The sequence below is a fragment of the Citrus sinensis genome, chromosome 6, assembly GCF_022201045.2.
Source record: "Citrus sinensis cultivar Valencia sweet orange chromosome 6, DVS_A1.0, whole genome shotgun sequence".
Classification (NCBI taxonomy): domain Eukaryota; kingdom Viridiplantae; phylum Streptophyta; class Magnoliopsida; order Sapindales; family Rutaceae; genus Citrus; species Citrus sinensis.
Window position 1 is genome coordinate 17,756,878 of NC_068561.1, and position 18,400 is coordinate 17,775,277.

Below are 18,400 nucleotides of genomic sequence, written 5' to 3' on the forward strand. Positions count from 1 at the left end.
TTGATTGAACCTCAGTTTATAAAAAAAAAAAAAAACTCTAATTGTGACACAATAGTAACAAGAATAACGACTAAATTATATGGTGTTAATTAAAAATAATATTAACTTTTTACATAAAAATTATTGAACAGACTTTAAAAGGAATTCCAGGAGGCCCCAGTGACAATTTTAAAAATCCCCTGCTTTGATAGAGAAATTAATCCAGAATGAAATGATTTTGAAGATCGTTTCATTAATAAAAAGCCTTCTCCTACTTTTGAATAGACAAAACAATAACTTTATGTGAGAGTAGAAATCCCAAAAAGAGAATTGAGAATTTTTCTGATAAGGAATCAAGGTGGGTTTCTTGGAGATGAAAAATCCACCCTATTTTTTAATTAGCACTATAACACTATAGAGCACTACGGTTATTTTTTTGTTATTGGGTGAAAACATTCGATTCGGATATCAATTTTCTATTTGTATTGTTTCTAAGCTAAAAACTTTGCTTGCGACTGAAGTGAAAATATTTTTTTTCTCCCATTTATTTGAACCGATCATACATACTCCCCAAATTTAGTCCCTAAAGTTAAGCGTAAACCAGTTGTCAATCGATTTTCATATTTTCAACATTATTTGAAAAATCTCTGCTTTTGCTTATGTAAGTATTAATTTTTTTTTTTAAGGAAAAAAAATTGGTGTAGGATGGTAAACATCATTATCGTTGCTCTCGAGATTAATAAAAAAAATAGCTTTTTCCCCCAAAAATTGTAATATTTAATATCAACAGAAGTAATCATTGACGATAGTTTAATGATTGGCCTCATACAGTGCGTGTGCAAAGACTAAGGTTTGATTTTGTAGGAATGCATTTAATTTCAAATGAAATGCGACCCCGTATATGATAAATATACTGTAGAAAGAAAAAAAGTAAGAATAGTAGATATGTTTCAAGTCATTTTCTTAATGTATAAAAATGAAATGACAATTTGTTTATAACCCTAGGTATTAAAGATACGTTTACCCAAATATCGTTTTAGAAAAATAGTATGATTTTGTATGTTGTGTAATTAAAAATTCTTAATTTGGCAAAAGCCACAAAACGAAAATTGCCCACCATTCTCTACGACCAATTTAATTTTTTTTTTTCATTTTCTATTTTTTTTTTGTTATTATTATATTAACCAACAACCAACAATAATTGTAGGGCACTTTTTAGAATTTGTAATGTGCCTTCACTAGTGGAGTATTGAGATTATCAATGATCCAATTAATTGAAACGAAAAGACAAGATATTTAACATTATTTAATTTTTGTAATATTAATTAAAGCAAATTGTCTTGCAGAGAGATTTTTTTTTTTAAAGTTTTTGAGCTTTTAAAAAGACATTTTTTTTTTTTAAAAAAAATAAAGGTGGCTTAGCGTATAGCAACCTTTGGCCAAGTCTTAGATCGGCTAAGTCTTAGATCATCCTTCACCTGTTGTGACCTTCAACTTCAAGAATCGTTTAGAATAAATTTTATTTTCTTGCTAGCGGCAGGTGAATAGCTATTGAACTTAAATTTTATTTTACTTGAACAACAATTAAAAATATGAAGACCTGAAGGTGATTATATTAGGCGAAATCATATATATATACGATAACAAGCACTATTTATCATATAGATAATTTAAGATATACATTAGTTAAGATAACGTACATTTGCTTACCTTTGAGTAGGGTTAATATATTTAAACTCTTAGATTATAATCTTAATATTTTTTCATTTAACACCTTTTTTTTTTTCCTTTCAATGAATATGAGATGTCGTACTCCAAATTGATCTTCGAAGATTAATTCCCTTAAATTTAAAGCCAAAATATAACATTTTCTTTTGGTGCTGTCACTTTTATTTCTTAGTCAAGGATTCGTCGAATGTTTTGGGAACAAGCTTATTCTTGCTCGAACCAAACTTATTACAGGATGTTTGGTACACAGTGCAAAAAAAAAGGTCAGCTCCTACTCCCAAATCTTTTTAGAAAAAAATGTATCATAACAAAATATTAAGAATCTTAACATTTGAGTTATAAATTCAACCAACATCTATAATTGCCACATCAAGTTACACGTTAGTAAATAATTATATTAGAGGAGCTTAATGGCATGCAATACCTAACTTTGGGTGCAAAAGTTCACGTCCCAATTTTATACTAAGACTTTTTCTGCACAATTTATTAAAAAAAATATTTATTAGAGTCAAATTAATATTTAAATAATAAAACCCTTGGCGTTAATCATTTTATTATAACTTTCAGACACGATCCCACATATTTTGAGGGAACAAAAGAGAATATATCTCGAAAGCACAATAATTTATATCCAAAAAGATTTCTCTCATTTCAATGTTCTTAAAATAAAGTAAAAAATCCTACTAATGTCCTATTTACCATTGAAGTACCTATCTTATAAACTACAGTTGCAATGAAAAAATATCGTAATTATAAAATAAAAATCAATAATATACAATAAATAAAGTTCTTTTTATCATATAAGTAGCGATTAAATCAATTTCGATTCAAAGTCATGACAACTAAGATTTATCGAATACTTAAGTATTGTATCGTTTAAATTAGAGTCGTCAGTCGCTCAATCGCAATAGTAGAGAGGGCTAAGTACGAATAATATAATGAACAACCTGGGTAGTTGGAAAGGGTAATAATGTAATTTTACTATGACATCCCGATATCACACATTCGGACTGCTTATTACAACGGGAAGGATCGACGAGACTGGCCGGACAGGGAGAACTCCAGAATCTTGATACCGCGACAAACAAACAAACAAAGATTTTGACAGACGAACCAAACTAAGGAAGTGAAGTAAAAAGAATTTTTGGCTACCTATTACCTAACGTGGGGCGTGGCATCATCGTAAATGATTAAATGCCACGTGTATGGTTATAAAAGCAGTTGACGCCTGTCAGATACGACTGCGCATACAGTAGTAACTGATGAAGGTATCACCCGAATCTAGACCGAGACTTTGCTTTCATAGGTGGCGCGTCCTAATTGGCTGCTGTTACGAGTCTTTTTGATTGCCCGTTGTCGGACGAAGCTTCATCGTATAGCCGGCGTTGCTTCCAAAATAACAATAAATAATAAGGAAAGCAGTAAAAATAAAAATGATGAGAAGCAAGCAAACATGGTAAATTAAGATATCACTCAAAATTTTGTTAAAAATAAATAATTAAAAAAATGCCTCGCTGGAATGTAATCGTGATTAACATGCTATAAATTCAGTACGATATTCTTCCGAGGAAGAGATAACGATGACAGTAAATTACAGACTGGCCCTACGTTAACAAGCGATAAGGGAGAGTGGCAGTTGCGTAAATTCCAGAAACGAGCAGTAACTGACGCCCAAAAATCGATTATAAAATTAAGCGTAATTCATAATAATAGACTCTGTGGGCTCAGCAGAATATAAACCGGGGGTGGTAACGCTTCGGGGTTTCAATTCGATTTCAACTCAGAGCCTTTTCAGCTGGGCTCATCATTCTCGCTCTCGCCTCTCATTCTCATCTTCTCCCCTCCACTCCTTCCTTACAGACAGATCTCAATCACCACTCGAGAGCCGAGACGGTACCGTTTCTTTCCCTTTCTCTCTCTTTTCTTTTACCCGTTTCTTTTCTTTCTTTTTTTCTCTTTTTCAAAAGACTGACTTTTACTGATTTGAGTTGCTTTTGTTTTGTGTTCGTATTCTCTGTTATTATTATTATTTTTTTTTGTGTTTATACGTGAATTTGTTGAATTTTCTCAATTACGTTGATTTCAAGAGTTCAATGTGAGAAACATTATTTAGAATTTTGTTCGCAATTGTAAAAGATCTAAAGTGGTGATGATTTTTTTTTTTCACGATATTCATTTTTTAATGAAGAAGAATTGGAAATTTCGAGTCCTTTTAAACCGCTTACAATTGTTTCTTGCTTTTAGTTTCAATATCTATTATCTAGGCGGTTCAAAGAAACATCTTTAGAATTCAGTAACAGTATCATATCACTGGCCTCCAGCTGTCCAGCATGTAATTAAATTTCCCATTTTTAAATTTTAATGTTTCGTGGCTACAATAAAATCAATTAGCTAATTCTGATTGTTTTATTCCTTTTTCAGGTTAGTGCCTCGGATTTTAGGTGCCGGATTTAATATTTTGAAACATAACTGGCGTGCTTCTATAGTTTATAACAAAGCCAGGGAATGCTGAAAGATGTGTTTGGAAGTCGAAAATTACTTCTCTGAAGTTACAGAAGTTTTGGCTCCGTTTGAGCTTGACTTCTTTATACTTGATGAGACTCAACGTCTAGTAGGCAGCCCGTTGCAGTTCCCAACTCAAATATTCTCTATGTCTAGAAATTTGAGAAAACGTGTCATGTTAAAGTATGATGTCTGTGAAGATGGTTAGGCCCTTTGTGTTCTAGAAATCAATTCTTGTCTTTAGTTTGCCTATATTATCTGTATTGCGCTATTGGGTAAGTAGCTTTTGTTGTGTATAAAAATTATAGTTTGGGATGGAGAACAAAGGGAGTATATTGATGCAACGGTATGAGTTAGGGAGATTACTTGGCCAAGGAACCTTTGCCAAGGTTCACTATGCAAGGAATCTTAAAACTGGCATGAGTGTGGCCATTAAGATTATTGACAAGGAGAAGGTCTTGAAGGTTGGGATGATTGATCAGATTAAGCGGGAAATTTCTGTCATGAGACTGGTTAGACATCCTAACGTGGTGGAGCTTTATGAGGTTATGGCGAGCAAAACCAAGATTTACTTTGTGATGGAGTATGTTAAAGGTGGTGAGCTTTTCGGCAAGGTAGCCAAAGGAAAGCTCAAGGAGGATGCTGCCAGGAAATATTTTCAACAGCTGATCAGTGCTGTTGATTACTGCCACAGTAGAGGTGTGTGTCATCGGGATCTGAAGCCTGAAAATCTTCTGTTGGATGAGCATGGGAATCTGAAGGTTTCAGATTTTGGATTGAGTGCACTTGCTGAATCTAAGCATCAAGATGGGCTGCTCCATACAACCTGCGGTACCCCTGCTTATGTTGCTCCAGAAGTTATCAACAGAAGAGGTTATGATGGTTCGAAAGCTGATATATGGTCATGTGGGGTGATCTTGTATGTTCTACTGGCTGGCTATCTCCCGTTCCATGATTCAAATCTTATGGAAATGTATAGGAAGATTGGTAAGGCAGAGTTTAAGTTTCCTAACTGGTTTGCCCCTGAAGTGCGGAGGTTGCTGTCAAAGATCTTGGACCCAAATCCAAATACAAGGATATCCATGACCAAAATAATGGAAAATTCTTGGTTCCGCAAGGGATTAGTGAAGCCCATTATTTCCGAAACAGAAGAGAAAGAACGGGCCCCTGTGGATGCTGATGCAGCTTTTAGTCCGAGTGGAAGTACAAATACTGTTGCAGAGTCAAAGAATGAATTGGCAAAGCCTTGCAACTTGAATGCATTTGATATCATCTCCTTCTCTGCAGGCTTTGACTTGTCTGGCTTATTTGAGGAGAGAGAGAAAAGGAAGGAAGTGCGATTTACATCCAATAAGCCTGTTTCAACCATCATCTCGAAGCTGGAAGGTATTGCTAAGCTTCTCAGGCTGAAAGTGAAGAAGAAAGACGGAGGGTTGCTGAAAATTGAAGGCTCCAAGGAAGGCAGGAAAGGAGTGTTGGGCATGGATGCAGAAATCTTTGAAATCACTCCATTTTTTCACTTGGTGGAGGTGAAAAAGAGCAGTGGAGATACACTGGAGTACCAGAAGGTGATGAATCAAGAAATAAGACCGGCTCTCAAGGACATAGTTTGGACTTGGCAAGGAGAGCAGCGCCAGCAATGCCAGGAACAAGTAGCACCATTGCCGGAGCAACAGGAGCTACCGCCTTGCGATGCACACCCATTGCCTATTGCCCCTCCTCAAGACTCATAGGAATTTTATGGTTTAGAGTAATTTCTCTATCTGTTGTGTCCTGACAAGTGCAGTATGATATGTCGCACTGCTTTGTCTTTAACGGGTGTGTTAAGGCATATGGACCTAAACTATTGTTAGATTATGTAGCATGTGCCCTTGTTTTCATGCATTTCTGTTCAATCAAACTTCTCTAACTTTGTTTATATTCCCTCTTCAAGTTTGTTACTAGTTCCTGTGTGCTTTAAGTGGATAAGCCCTTCAACCCTTGGGATGGCAATTCTTCTGTTTGTTACTAGTATTCCCTCATAAGTTTTCCGATAATAAGGTGGTCAGTTTAGAACTACTGAAATACTGAGCATTAGAAGGTCGAGGATTTATTTGTTTTGCAAGGTAAATTAAAATAAAAACTAGATTTTTTTTTTTTTTCCTTAAGTTTTGTGCGGGAGTGAAAACATAATCAATGTGTGGCTCATGTGAGAACATATTCCCCATTAACTATAAATGAGGATCAACATTCTTCAACATTATTGGCTTAGAGATACTCATAGGATCCTCTAGCCAAGTGGTCTTAAAATAGTTTTATTTAGTTATCATCTAAATTTGAATTTAGGAGAATAAATAGATTTATTTAGTTATCATCTAAGTTCGAATTTAGGAGAATAAGGAAAGCTAAAAGAATCAATTTGAGATTTTACCGTTCTTTTTTTTTTTTTCTTAAACGAGAGGCATCTTTGAAATTAGTACTTGAACAAGATCAATATTGCTCGCCTAAACTTCATTCGTCTATCATGATGGTGACGATACTTATACTCGGGTCTCAGCGGCCGCAAGCTGTAAAAGAATAGTAAATAAATAGATAACAAATATCGAGGAGAATTGGGAGTTCTTCTTCACGCAAGTTTTGAAAGTCAATGACCTTGGATATTCTATTAATTGTCCGTTCATCCCGTTTTCACAATTACTAATTATTATTTTTTGTTTGGGAAAAAAAAATACAGCACACCAAAAGGAATATCAGAATCAGTCAAGGTTAGTAGGCCTGATTACGTGATGGTGTCCCCCTTTTTTTAAAAAAAATTAAAAAATCAAACATCAAAAGATCAGATGAGAGATCCTTTTAACAGTTTTACCATTTCTGCAAAATCGAGAATTGGGCAGGAGAGACTGAAAACCCTTGCGGTATTAATAAGAATGTATCAACCGTACGTGTTGAATCAATTGCTTGTGAGCGAGGCAAATTCTTGTCCTCAAAATTAGAGAAACTGATGATTTAGTACGTTGTAGAAACCATCCTATGGAACCGTACAAATCTAACCAACTAAGATTTACACTGACTTTGCATGCATTGGTTAGATTAGTTAGAATCACTGCACGTGCATCGCCTTACTCTTGGTCTTTGGACGATTTACCAACTTTGTGATACTGTCCAGAGATATTCCACAATATGCATCTTGTTTGATTTTAATTACGATTTTGCCCTTCAATAACTATGCCACCAATCAGTTGGCGAGCTGAATGATCTCCAGCAGTCTAGGAGTAAAACTTCTGACCCCTCTGGAACTAAAAGCAATCACATCATCTGAGTTTGTTTCCTAAATGCATGTTCTAAGGCAAGTAAATGTCGCAATTTCCTCCTCCCCTAAAACTCAAAAAGAAAACCCAAAGCAATGACACGCAACACATGCACCGAGCTTAAGGCTCGTATTTGATTGATAACCAGCAAAATGCACACCACAGAATGAATCAGGCTCAACAATGGCCGGCCACAAGTGGATCCTCACATTGGATTTCTATCAGATGGTCATAGCCTGCCGGAAGCAGCAAAGTGCCGAGACCATGCTAACCAGTCCAACAGCTACACCATCCTTACCTTGCACGGTATCCTAAAAGACCATGGGTGAAACATCAAATCACCATCAACCTACTGCTTCGAAGAGCAGGTCAGTCTCTACAATCTGTTGGCAAAAAGTATGGAAGGAGGAGTAAATGGGTACTCGCAAAAATTTACAAACAAAAGCACCTTGCATTTGTACCATCCCACCAATTCAACTAAAAATTGGTAGAAAAGCAACTAAGAGGATGAATTGCTCTATTCTGCTGTAAATATATTTTGTCAAAAAGTGTGAGAATCCCTTCCCTCCAGCAGGACACAAGTTAAAAAAACTTAAAGAAATGTGAGATACCTAGCAGCTACCTGATGCAGAAGTGAATGCATGTCATGTGTATAGCTATCCAAGCTAAAGTAAGTAAATGTCAATCTCCCTTATGAAATAGAAGAAGGAAGATACAAGTGTCCAGTATTCTAAACTCTCCCCAAAAAGAGGTTGTTTGCCTCTTGTGAAAAGGAGGTGTATTTTAAGTCCCTCATACTGTCACTTCTACTTTTCAATCATAAGACCAAAGCGACGACTGTACATCTGAGGTGGGAAATAAACCCCCAATATGGGGCCTTGGGACAAATGACTTTCCAATAGTCTCTCCCGTACCATGCGCCCATTCCTTCCTGCCAAACAAAACAAAGTAAGACAAGAATCAGGAAACTATTGTGAGATTTTATTTTATTTTTTACTTTTGCAAATACTTTTTTTTGGTTGTGGGGGGGGGGGGGGGGGGTTGGGGAAGGAGGCAACTCAAATTATAATTAAGATGAATTTATGTCAAAACAATCTAAACCAATTATTAAGGTGCCCAACCTACAAGTAAATTCATGTCACGTCAACATAAAAGACTAATCAAAAAGACCAATCAAGCTTGCATAATTTCCTCAAAATTTTGGGAATGCTAACAATACAATTTAGACTACAAAATTATTCAACCCCCAGAAAACTACCAAGCTTAAGATACAGAATAACCAAGAAAAGAAGAAAAAAGAGGGAGTAATAATTGGCTTAGAAATATATATCAATACATACATATATAAACATACATACATACATATATATATATAAACCACCAAAAAAAAAAGGAATTATCATGAGTTATAAACTAAAAACATCCACCAATGGATCTGTAAAGTAAAAAGGCATCAGTAATATGAAATAACAGCACTACTCTCAGTAACATCGTAATAATACAACTATCAGTGTTAATAGTTTTATTATTAAAAATGCTTATTTTACCAGCAATTCATTCAACTAACTCAAAAACGACAGTTGCCTTATAAAACACATAGAGTCTGGAAATGCATACAACATTAGCATAACCCAGATGATGCTCCTAGATTTTGCACCACTATTATCCAAGAACATGAGTTTTTAGCATGACTTTCCAAAAATAACAAATATTCATCAAGGAAATAAAAAGGTTAACATTTCACTTCCAAGCAACAGCTTTCCCCAAAAAGAATGGTTAGCCGCAGAACACTGTTTCAGATGTAATGTCACAACTGTGAGAGAGACTTGACAATGTTAGCCTAAATCTTAATATCACAAAAGCTATTGGCTTAAAAGTACAATAGGAATTGGGGTGGACAGTATAGACATTATAAGCACTCATATGCATCATATTTCGTAACCTTTCTGGGGTTTTAATTACCATGCACAGGTAAGAATCCTCAGTAAATAACAAAAAGAGTTAAGATCGAAGCAATTTCTTATGATACATAATGTGTACCTTCTTTGCCATCAAATCACTAACTGAACCCCTATCATAAACATTCAGTATCTGCCAATAATCCAAAACTAGCATAGTTTTGAACCATGAGGTTCAGATTCTGTATCAGAATAAACTAAATTGGCAACTGCCCTAGTATCCAAAGGATAACAAACCAGAAGATAAGTGTCAATTTTATTTCCTATTATCTCCACATTTTGGCACAAAAATTTTTATTTTTGGCACAAAATTTTTTATTACAACATCATCAGTAATAACGTGAAATACTCATTAATAGCGGGGAAAGTAATGCTCAAAACTCCCAAGTGAGAAAATATCATATTTCATAAAGGGTATGTTATGACAATGACAAACCATACACATCCAGCACACTAAACTAACAAATAATTCATAGCAAGTTTTAAAATCTGATGCACTCACTTGGACCAACTATTTGCCGGAGACATCTCAAATGAATGGTTGGTTGCAGATCCAGTAGGACTCCCGTAAATAGTTTCATTTAGTGTACTGTCCTCTGGTGATCTGACAGAAAAGTGATCATTGCCTGACAATGGTGGAAAGAAAGCATTCTGTAGCCATGGATCATGATCAGTTGAACCAGTTACAGGGCTAAAAGTCCCACCATTCTGCCCACTACCAAGAAAAGCCTTCTGAGGTGAATGAGTGCCAGGAAGAACAGGGTCCTCTTTTGTAAACAGTGATGCCATAGTTTTCTGAGGAGGGTGCATAAAATCTTCCTTGTTTGATTGATTCGGTTCTGGGGGTAAAATCCAGCTTGGTGAGCCACCAACAAAGCTGAGACCATCCTGTCCAAGAGGAGAACTATTCCACATCTGCCATGTTCCCTTCTCATTTGCATTTGCATCATCCACAAGAAATGTATGCATATCTTGAGTCTTAGGAGTACCTGGAAACCAATTAGAACTCTTATGCTTGTCATCAGCAACTCTCAGTCGTGACATTGGAGACTCAATTGGAGATGGCTTGCTGATTTCAGAAGAAGATACATTCTTCAAAGAATGCGGCTTTTGCAATCCTACATCAGTTGTAAAACCAGACCCCAGATCCAGCTGGAAATTATCAAGTGACTCAGAAACAGGCCCAAGCAAGGTTGTAAGATCAGGATCATAACATGGATCTTCAAAATGCTCTGCCTCTTCAGGTATGAAATCATGATGCCCATCTCCAACACAAGGTAAAATTGGTTCAATTAAGGGAGAGAAACCTACACTACTACTATTGGATACATTAGAATAGGTAGATACTGTAAAAGGTGATGGAAGCCCAAAACTGATTGGATTATCATATGTTTGCATTGTTGATGATTGAGCAGATAACGGTGGACTTTGAACTTCTGTTGATGCCTTTGGATTTGGTCTACTAATGACATTTGCATTTGAGGTAGAAGAAACAGGTGATGCACGAGTGAATAATTGTTGCCATGATTTCTTTGGAGCTGCCCTTGGTTGTGGATCAGAAAGCACCTACAGTTAACAGCATTATTCTTCTGCTATAAACTTTGTTGAAAAACGTCAATGGGAAAAGAATTCTAACTAAACCTAAAACTTAAAACTGTATCATAACACACAACTTCTTAACTTTAAGATTCCAAGACCCTGAGTTTAGAAAAATAACAGAGAGATCATTTATTATGTAAGGACAAGAAATTCAATTCAGTATTGCATTTGGCATTACTTAGGCAAAGTCCAGCAACAATAGCCCAAGTATCAGTAAATCAGAAAGGCAAATGTAGAATCAAATCAGTCCCTAATTACATAAGTACTGGAAGCAAACATGCCGTGGGCAATAAATTCACAAGAAATTAACAGATACATTTATATGTTGATAAGAAAACTGATTATTCCCCAAAACAATGCATAAAAGCAAAATCTGTAGCAGGACAACTTACAGGTCGAGTGATGCTTTTATCATCCCCATTCAATAATTTCCCACCTACACGCTCCGATGGATAAAAGTCTTTCCGTTGAGTAGAAGTGTAAACATGATCTGCATTACCATTAGACTTGTTTTCTTTTGCAACAGCATGAGTATTAGCACCCTTTCCAAAGAAACTACCTCCACCAAAAGCTTTTGAAGAAGACAAAAAAGTTCCCTTCATTCGATCCAGATACCTAGTCCCAGCATTTCCACGGCTATAATTATTTGCTGACATATTTTTCCCAGTATGTCCTGTTTCTATGCTATGGCCCTTGGCAATATCTGTAAGAGATTTCTGATATTCACGACGATCATACTCACTCTTTTTTTCAAAGTCACGTTTCCGATCACATTCCTTTCCTGCTGATCTCTTCTCCAGTTCTTCTGCATCAGAGTTGCTCTTACTAGAACCCTTGTCTTTCTCTTTTCTTCTTTCTTGACGCTTCCTTTCAGCTTCCTTCTTGCTATCTTTCTCCTTGACAGTTGGTGATGTCTTGCCACGCTCTTTGTCAGCCTCCAATTTTTCATCTCTCAGTTTCCTACGTTCCTCCACCAACTTTGCAACCTCCTCCCTTTGCTTTCTCTCTTCTTCCTCCAAAAGCTCCTTTTCTAACCTAGCCTGTCTCTTCTCTTCAGCTTTTCTACGTGCTTTCTCTCCTCTACTTTCATTTAAATTTGTCACATTCTCGCCCCTCTTAGCCATCATCGCCCTATGTTCAGCATCAGAAGAAGCATCTTCCCTTGATGAACTTATTCTGAAAATCTTTCTCCAAAGCCATCTAATACTCAAGAAAAAAGATGTCAGTAACTTGCAGGCAAAAATAACAACACCAGAATAAGACTTCTCCGCCAAGCAGTTCTCATCTCCTCCAAAAATGCCACTACCATTCTTCCGCCAATAGTTAGGCTTCCCGGCAATAGACCCACCAACCCAATTACCATTCTCTAACCAATCCTGCCCACACATCCACCCATTCTCAGACCATCCCTTTCCATTCAATATCTTCCCACCCTTTCCAACAAGATCCTTAATGATCCCAGAGTTTGAGATTCCCCCAGGTGGCACAGGCAAATCCAACACTGGTCTCTTCGAGATATGCCCACAATATGAACACATAAAGCGACCACCACCAGGATTCTGATCCCTATATGCAGTCAAGCAATTCCTACACCGCCTTGTAGCAGTTTTCCTTAGCTTATGCAATTCAATAGCCTCAAATCTCTTCCTCTCCCTGAGCCTTGCATTTCTACGCGCACGCCAAGCTGACAGCTGCGGCATCAAAATCTCATACCAAAAGAGAGTAACCAAAAGCACAAAAACACATGCCAGCCTCGGTGAAGTGATTTCAAATCGAAAAGCCGGTGGCAAAATCTGAGACAAAGCCCATAGACCTATAAGTGGAATAACTAACCAAGGTAGCATCGTAGCAACCCGGCGAGACCACTTCTGAATCACACACAATATACACATTCCTCTGAACTCACACCTATTATTATAATATATTCAAATCAAACCCTAGAATATGACAAAATCCAAAAATTTTCACTTTTCCCCAATCGAAAACCCTAACCTTAGCTTCTTATCCAATCAAAATAAAATACCAAATTCGAATAAACCCTAACTCCTTTCCTGGAAAATGAAATCCCTCCAAATAAACAGAAACCTAATCCAGCATAAATAACTAAACAATCAATTGGAAATGGATCGACTATAGGGTTCGGAGAAATGAAACGGTGCCATAACGAGCTGAGGGTTTCATGTTAATCGAATGGGTGAGGAGTTTCGAGACTTACAGATTTGGAGTCCATAGACATATGATCATATTAGGAATTGATAATACAAAAAAATGAGAGCGAAATATCGGTAACGATTTGCAAACCGGCGCTCCGGGTCTTCTCGGCCGACGTGTCGGTGCGTTCGTTTTCGTTTGTTTCTTTCTTTTTTTTTTTTCTTTTTTTTTCACCAGCGACGAAACAGCGAGGTATTAGAAAAAGATAAGGGAGATGGAGAAGAAATTGAGGGAATGTAAAGAAAACAAATTATATAAGCAATCTCTGAACCGGGCAGTTGAACCCGGTTTGGTTGTAACTGGACGGTTCTTTTCCTTTTTGGATGTAATAACAAGAGTTTCTAAGTTTTAATAGAATTATACAATATTAGCTTAAAATTTTTTCACTCGAGTCATTTTTTATATTATCATTAATAAACATTCCCAGAATCAATGTATCTAAAGTTACCTCGTTGGAAACAAAGATGTTTCAACAGTATTTTTAGATATAATACAATAGCTAAATATATTATCGGTTTTTTCCTATTAAAAAAATATATTTCTAATGTTTTATTATTTAAATAATAGCCAATAACTTTTTGATATAAAAATTTAAAAGAAAATAGGAGTAAATAGGTTATTTGTTTAATATTTTATCTTAGGAATATAAAATTTACATATTTATTATAATAAAGTATTTAAAAATAACAAAAAAATATAAGAAAAATATCTTATTATTAATTTTTTTATTCACCTTGAAACCTATAATTTTTTTATTATTATTTTAATTTTGGTTTATATGATTTATTTAATTAATACTAAATATATGTAATTGAAAATAAAGATTATAATCCTGCATTATGATAATAGTGCATTTGTTGACTATTATAAAAATAATAGGAAGGTAAGTAATACGTATTGATTTCAATAATGCCAAAACTGGTAATTTACGTAATTAAATTATTAAATTTTGATAACAAAACATACTGATAAGGGTTGGTACAAAAAGAAGAAAAATTATAGTTGGAATAATTCCAATGAAACCATCTAATATGATCATGTCATGTGTGTTAAATTTTTTATTTTATAATTATAGTTATTGTTATGAATGGTTAATCAACATATATTTTGACACACAATCTATCATATGAGAGTATAAATAATAGATATACTTTCTATATACAAACATACGATAGTAAGCCAATTTCGTCCTCAACAGTGTGAGCAGAGTTCACTCCTGAAACTTTTTGTACGAGCACAAGAGATTTTACTAGCTAGTAGTACTTAACTATTACCTAAAAAGTAGAATTATTTATTTATATGTTTGGATCCTTAAGATTTTATTTGAAAAGAAGCATGAATTGTGTATTTATGTGTAATTTTAGTAAAGATTTGGGGGAGTGGGTCTTTGGCAAATACGCATGCATGGAGGTGTGCAAGCACGAGGACGACGTGTGGTTTAATCATCAAATCATTAATTAGATTTTGCGTGAGGGTTAATTAATGAATAGTTGGATAGATTTGTTTAATAGGAGTGCCAACGAAATCGTTAAATGCTAATCACGAGGGTGCTTAAATTTTAGATACGTGAGATACGGTGGTTGCTCTTATATGGTCATTATTTTTTGAGAAATTCGTGATTCACCAGTAATTCAGAAAAAATAATTCAGGCGTGACGTGTTCAATTTATTTTGAATTGAATTTCTGTCAATGGTTTCAGAGTTCGATGGATGGTCCTAGAAAGCATGTGTTTGAAATTATCCGCATGTACCTTGTTGAGTTTTAAAAAGGAAAGAGTTATGTTAAATTAATTAGTTAAAAAAAATTCAAATCAAATCAACCATAAAATCATGGACTCGTTTTTGTTTTAATAACCAAAAAGGAGTTAAACATATGTTACAAATTTTTTTTTAAAGGGATATACTTACAAATTAAGAGAAAGGGCTGATGGTTTTGTTTGTTTCTTTTTTTTTTTTTTGTTGTTTGTTGCCATTTTTTATTATTATTTAGATTTAGTAAGAGGATTGTGGTCGTTTTCTCTTCTTATTTTGATTTTTTTTTCCTAAAGTAATACAAGTTTCTAGAAATAAATTTTAGTTGAATCGGAAACACGTGTCACTTAAGAAGGATGAAAAAGAGGAGATGGTGAAGTGGAGCACTTATGATTTTTTACAGATCTTATGCCACTTATATTTTATTATTAGTAAATAATTGAGATTTAATTACTTTTTATTTATTAACTATCAATTATATTAATAATATTTGCTCAGATAAATATCATATCAGGAGAGGATTATGATCCGGAGTGTAGATAGAGGTAAAAGAAGAGACATGAACTGCCAAAGTCGTTTTTAGGATATCCTTAAATTCCGAGGCTGTCTCATTTGTTTGTTGTACAAATTGACATGCTCAGAAGGAGAGATGACTCGATTGGGTCCAACTCGGCTCAGTGTTAAGACGGTCACGGACTCAGCGAAAGAGACAATGTACAGAACCGGACCTCTCCGGCCATAGACAGACCAAAACAAGCGTGCCATCGTCAGGAGGGTTCGACACTATCAAAATATCATCGTCCAACAGACCACCTCCGATCTACGGACGTCGACTTCCACAACTCTTTCTTTGTTCATCCGGCGAGAAGAAGAAAAAGAATTTGAAACAAGAAATGTTTCTGGATTGAACTGCAAAAACTTTCATGGAGAGATGAGCGGAATGATGCGTGTTTTAATTCGGCGGACAATCAAATTGAAAGCAGAAGCAGCGGGCTTCTTGCTCCTTTCAAATGTTGAAGGCTTCAACCAAGAAGAATCAGGCCCAGCCCAGAATGATAAGAGAATTCGGTCAGTCCAAAAGCGTAGGACACGTGAGGAGAAAACCCAGTAATAAATAAAATGACAAGGCGGACGCACACAAATATGACGAACGAACGCAAGTGGATGATCATGTAAGTTTGCTTTTGTCTCGTCTCTTAACAACAAAATCAAACGTACCGTCAGCCGAAAGCTTATCTTAAATAAAAAGGCATGGGTTGGTAGCGTAACAACCAGATTATGGAATAGTTATTTGGGGCATTCCCTTGGAGTCTAGTTAATTTATATATCCGATTGAACACCTTAGCTGCCTCCATTCACAGGGTCAATATCACTTTTGGGCTTTGGCAACTCCAAACTACTCTTCATTCATTTGACTTTATACATACACGCATCTTAGCTTTTCATCATGACAAATCCTAATCATGGGTCAGATCCTAAACCCTAAGAAATCATGAGAAATTTTCATGCAAAAAAGTGGGGGAACAGAAAGAGCCTTTTTATTATCTTTTTTTTTTTCTGTTTTTCACCTTTTCGGCCTTGGCCTCACTTTTGCAAAAAGTGGAAAAGGAAAGGGAACTTAATGGTGCCGATCTCTGTAATCCATTACAAGGGAGCTACCGCTTTAAATTATTATTATTTTAATTTTTATATTTAAGGAATTCATTACTTGTAGTTTCAATCAATTCCACAAATGATGTGATGTGTTTCAAAGCTCAGTCGCTGTATCTGAGTTGTGTAGTGGGTGGGTGTCCATTCGGCACGCCATGCAGAGAAAATGAGTGTATAATTAATTCTTTTTTTTCAACCAGAAATATTGCCGAAGATTGAGGATTTTTGCTGTCTTGTAGTGAATTATTTAAGTCATTTTCTTGGAGATCACAGTCTTATAGATCATTTGTCTGGCTCAGTGGATGGATAGAGGCCGTTGGAAAGCCCTTTTTTTTTTTTTTTTCTTTTTTCCTTAATAGGAAAGCAAATTATATTTTTCATTCGTGCGACACTTTAAATATATTCAAAAAATTTGCTAGTATTGAATCCGGACAAATAGTAGATGCTTTTCTTTCTAAAGCAAATTTAGTTAAAGAATGGACACGAGCATTATAAGATTTAGGGGTGTATTGAATTTTAATATTATGAAAGTGTTCTATCTTTGTCTTTGAACTTATGAAATTATCCAAAAGAATCTCTGTGCTGCTGCCCTTTGTCTTGTTCACTAAATCATCCACTTCTTAACAACCCGTCTTAATGATCAAAGAAGATAAAGCTACTTCTTTTGCTACTTGTAATCCCCACTCTATGGCTTCAGCTTCTGCATAGCTGACGTCTTTCCTTAGTTGAAATTTAATTTACGAAAGCAAAAATACATGCCATGTAAACACTTTGAGGGGGGTCCATCATATGTGTCATGTGAGTTAGAACTTAGCAATCAAAACCGAGACATGACACTGCGCGATTGTATATATGGCTGCTTGAGAGTAAGCAAATTAATGTACCCCAAGAAAAATAGTCTTTTTTTACCAACATTATTAATTACAGGAAAATTTTAGTTGAAAGTGTGATTATTTTCGATTGAAAAAGTTAGTTCATCGCTAAAAGAATAAAATAATATCCCATATTTTCGATGGGAAAAAACAGTAAAAAATAATTTTATCATTAATCGCTAATACTTATTTTTTTGGAGAAATCAATATCGCCAATATCTTTTTTAATGATAGGAAGTTACTATCGAAAATGTAACAATATTTCAATAGCTTTATTAAATTTTTAAAAAATACATGATTATTTATGACCACACAATTTCACAATTGATAATACAAGTTTAATTTCAACCAAATATGAAATTAGTTGAGAATAAGTAGTGAAATTTTGAAATGTTTGACCGTAGTAGGCTTTAGTGCCACTATTATTTGCAATGGCAAGATTTTGGCAATCAAAAGTATTGTATTTTTTTGACCAAATACCAAGGTAGTCACAAATGAGTATTATAATTAACTAGGGGGTAGAGTTTGAGCTATGAACATTACAACATAAATAAAATCTTTTTTTTTTGTTAACTTATTGAATCTTGGTGATATTTTCTTTATTGTTCAAGAATAAAAATCTTTTATTTGTCTAATGGTTGTTTATTTTTATCCAATCTAATCTAATAGTTTTTTTTTTTAATATTGATCTCATCTAATAGTTTTAAAAAAAAATTGTCATCCTTCTTTTTATCCTTGTTAGCTAAATTCTAGTACTTATCATCGTAAAAATAACTTAATTAGGCTAAATTATATTATTTAATAATTAAATAGAATTACAGTTACCCCAAGTTCTCCATTCTCTCTTTAATCCATCTCCTCAC

General features: G+C 34.9%; 2 protein-coding genes across 2 annotated transcripts; one reads left to right on the forward strand and one right to left on the reverse strand.

Annotated features, from left to right (window-relative positions):
- Window positions 1-3,399: 3,399 nt before the first annotated feature.
- Window positions 3,400-6,127, forward strand: LOC102619997 (CBL-interacting protein kinase 2-like). The gene is made up of 2 exons (XM_006481102.4): window positions 3,400-3,600; window positions 4,129-6,127. The coding sequence occupies exon 2, from the start codon at window positions 4,524-4,526 to the stop codon at window positions 5,940-5,942; it is 1,419 nt and encodes a 472-aa protein (XP_006481165.1). The 5' UTR covers window positions 3,400-3,600; window positions 4,129-4,523; the 3' UTR covers window positions 5,943-6,127.
- A 2,040-nt stretch (window positions 6,128-8,167) lies between these two features.
- On the reverse strand, window positions 8,168-13,484 carry LOC102620462 (stress response protein nst1-like). The gene is made up of 3 exons (XM_006481104.4): window positions 11,446-13,484; window positions 9,957-11,020; window positions 8,168-8,427 (listed from the first exon to the last, which is right to left on the reverse strand). Exons 1-3 carry the CDS (start codon window positions 12,943-12,945, stop codon window positions 8,310-8,312), a joined length of 2,682 nt encoding a protein of 893 aa, XP_006481167.1. The 5' UTR covers window positions 12,946-13,484; the 3' UTR covers window positions 8,168-8,309.
- Window positions 13,485-18,400: the final 4,916 nt, after the last annotated feature.

Bases quoted from the DNA above. Each gene is read 5' to 3' on its own strand.
- LOC102619997 (XM_006481102.4), top strand. From the start codon at position 4,524: ATGGAGAACAAAGGGAGTATATTGATGCAACGGTATGAGTTAGGGAGA.
- LOC102620462 (XM_006481104.4), bottom strand. From the start codon at position 12,945: ATGTGTATATTGTGTGTGATTCAGAAGTGGTCTCGCCGGGTTGCTACG. The intron at 11,021-11,445 runs GTAAGTTGTCCT...TGTTAACTGTAG, and splicing joins ATAAAAGCATCACTCGACCT to GTGCTTTCTGATCCACAACC. The intron at 8,428-9,956 runs GTGAGTGCATCA...TTTGTTTGGCAG, and splicing joins CCGGCAAATAGTTGGTCCAA to GAAGGAATGGGCGCATGGTA.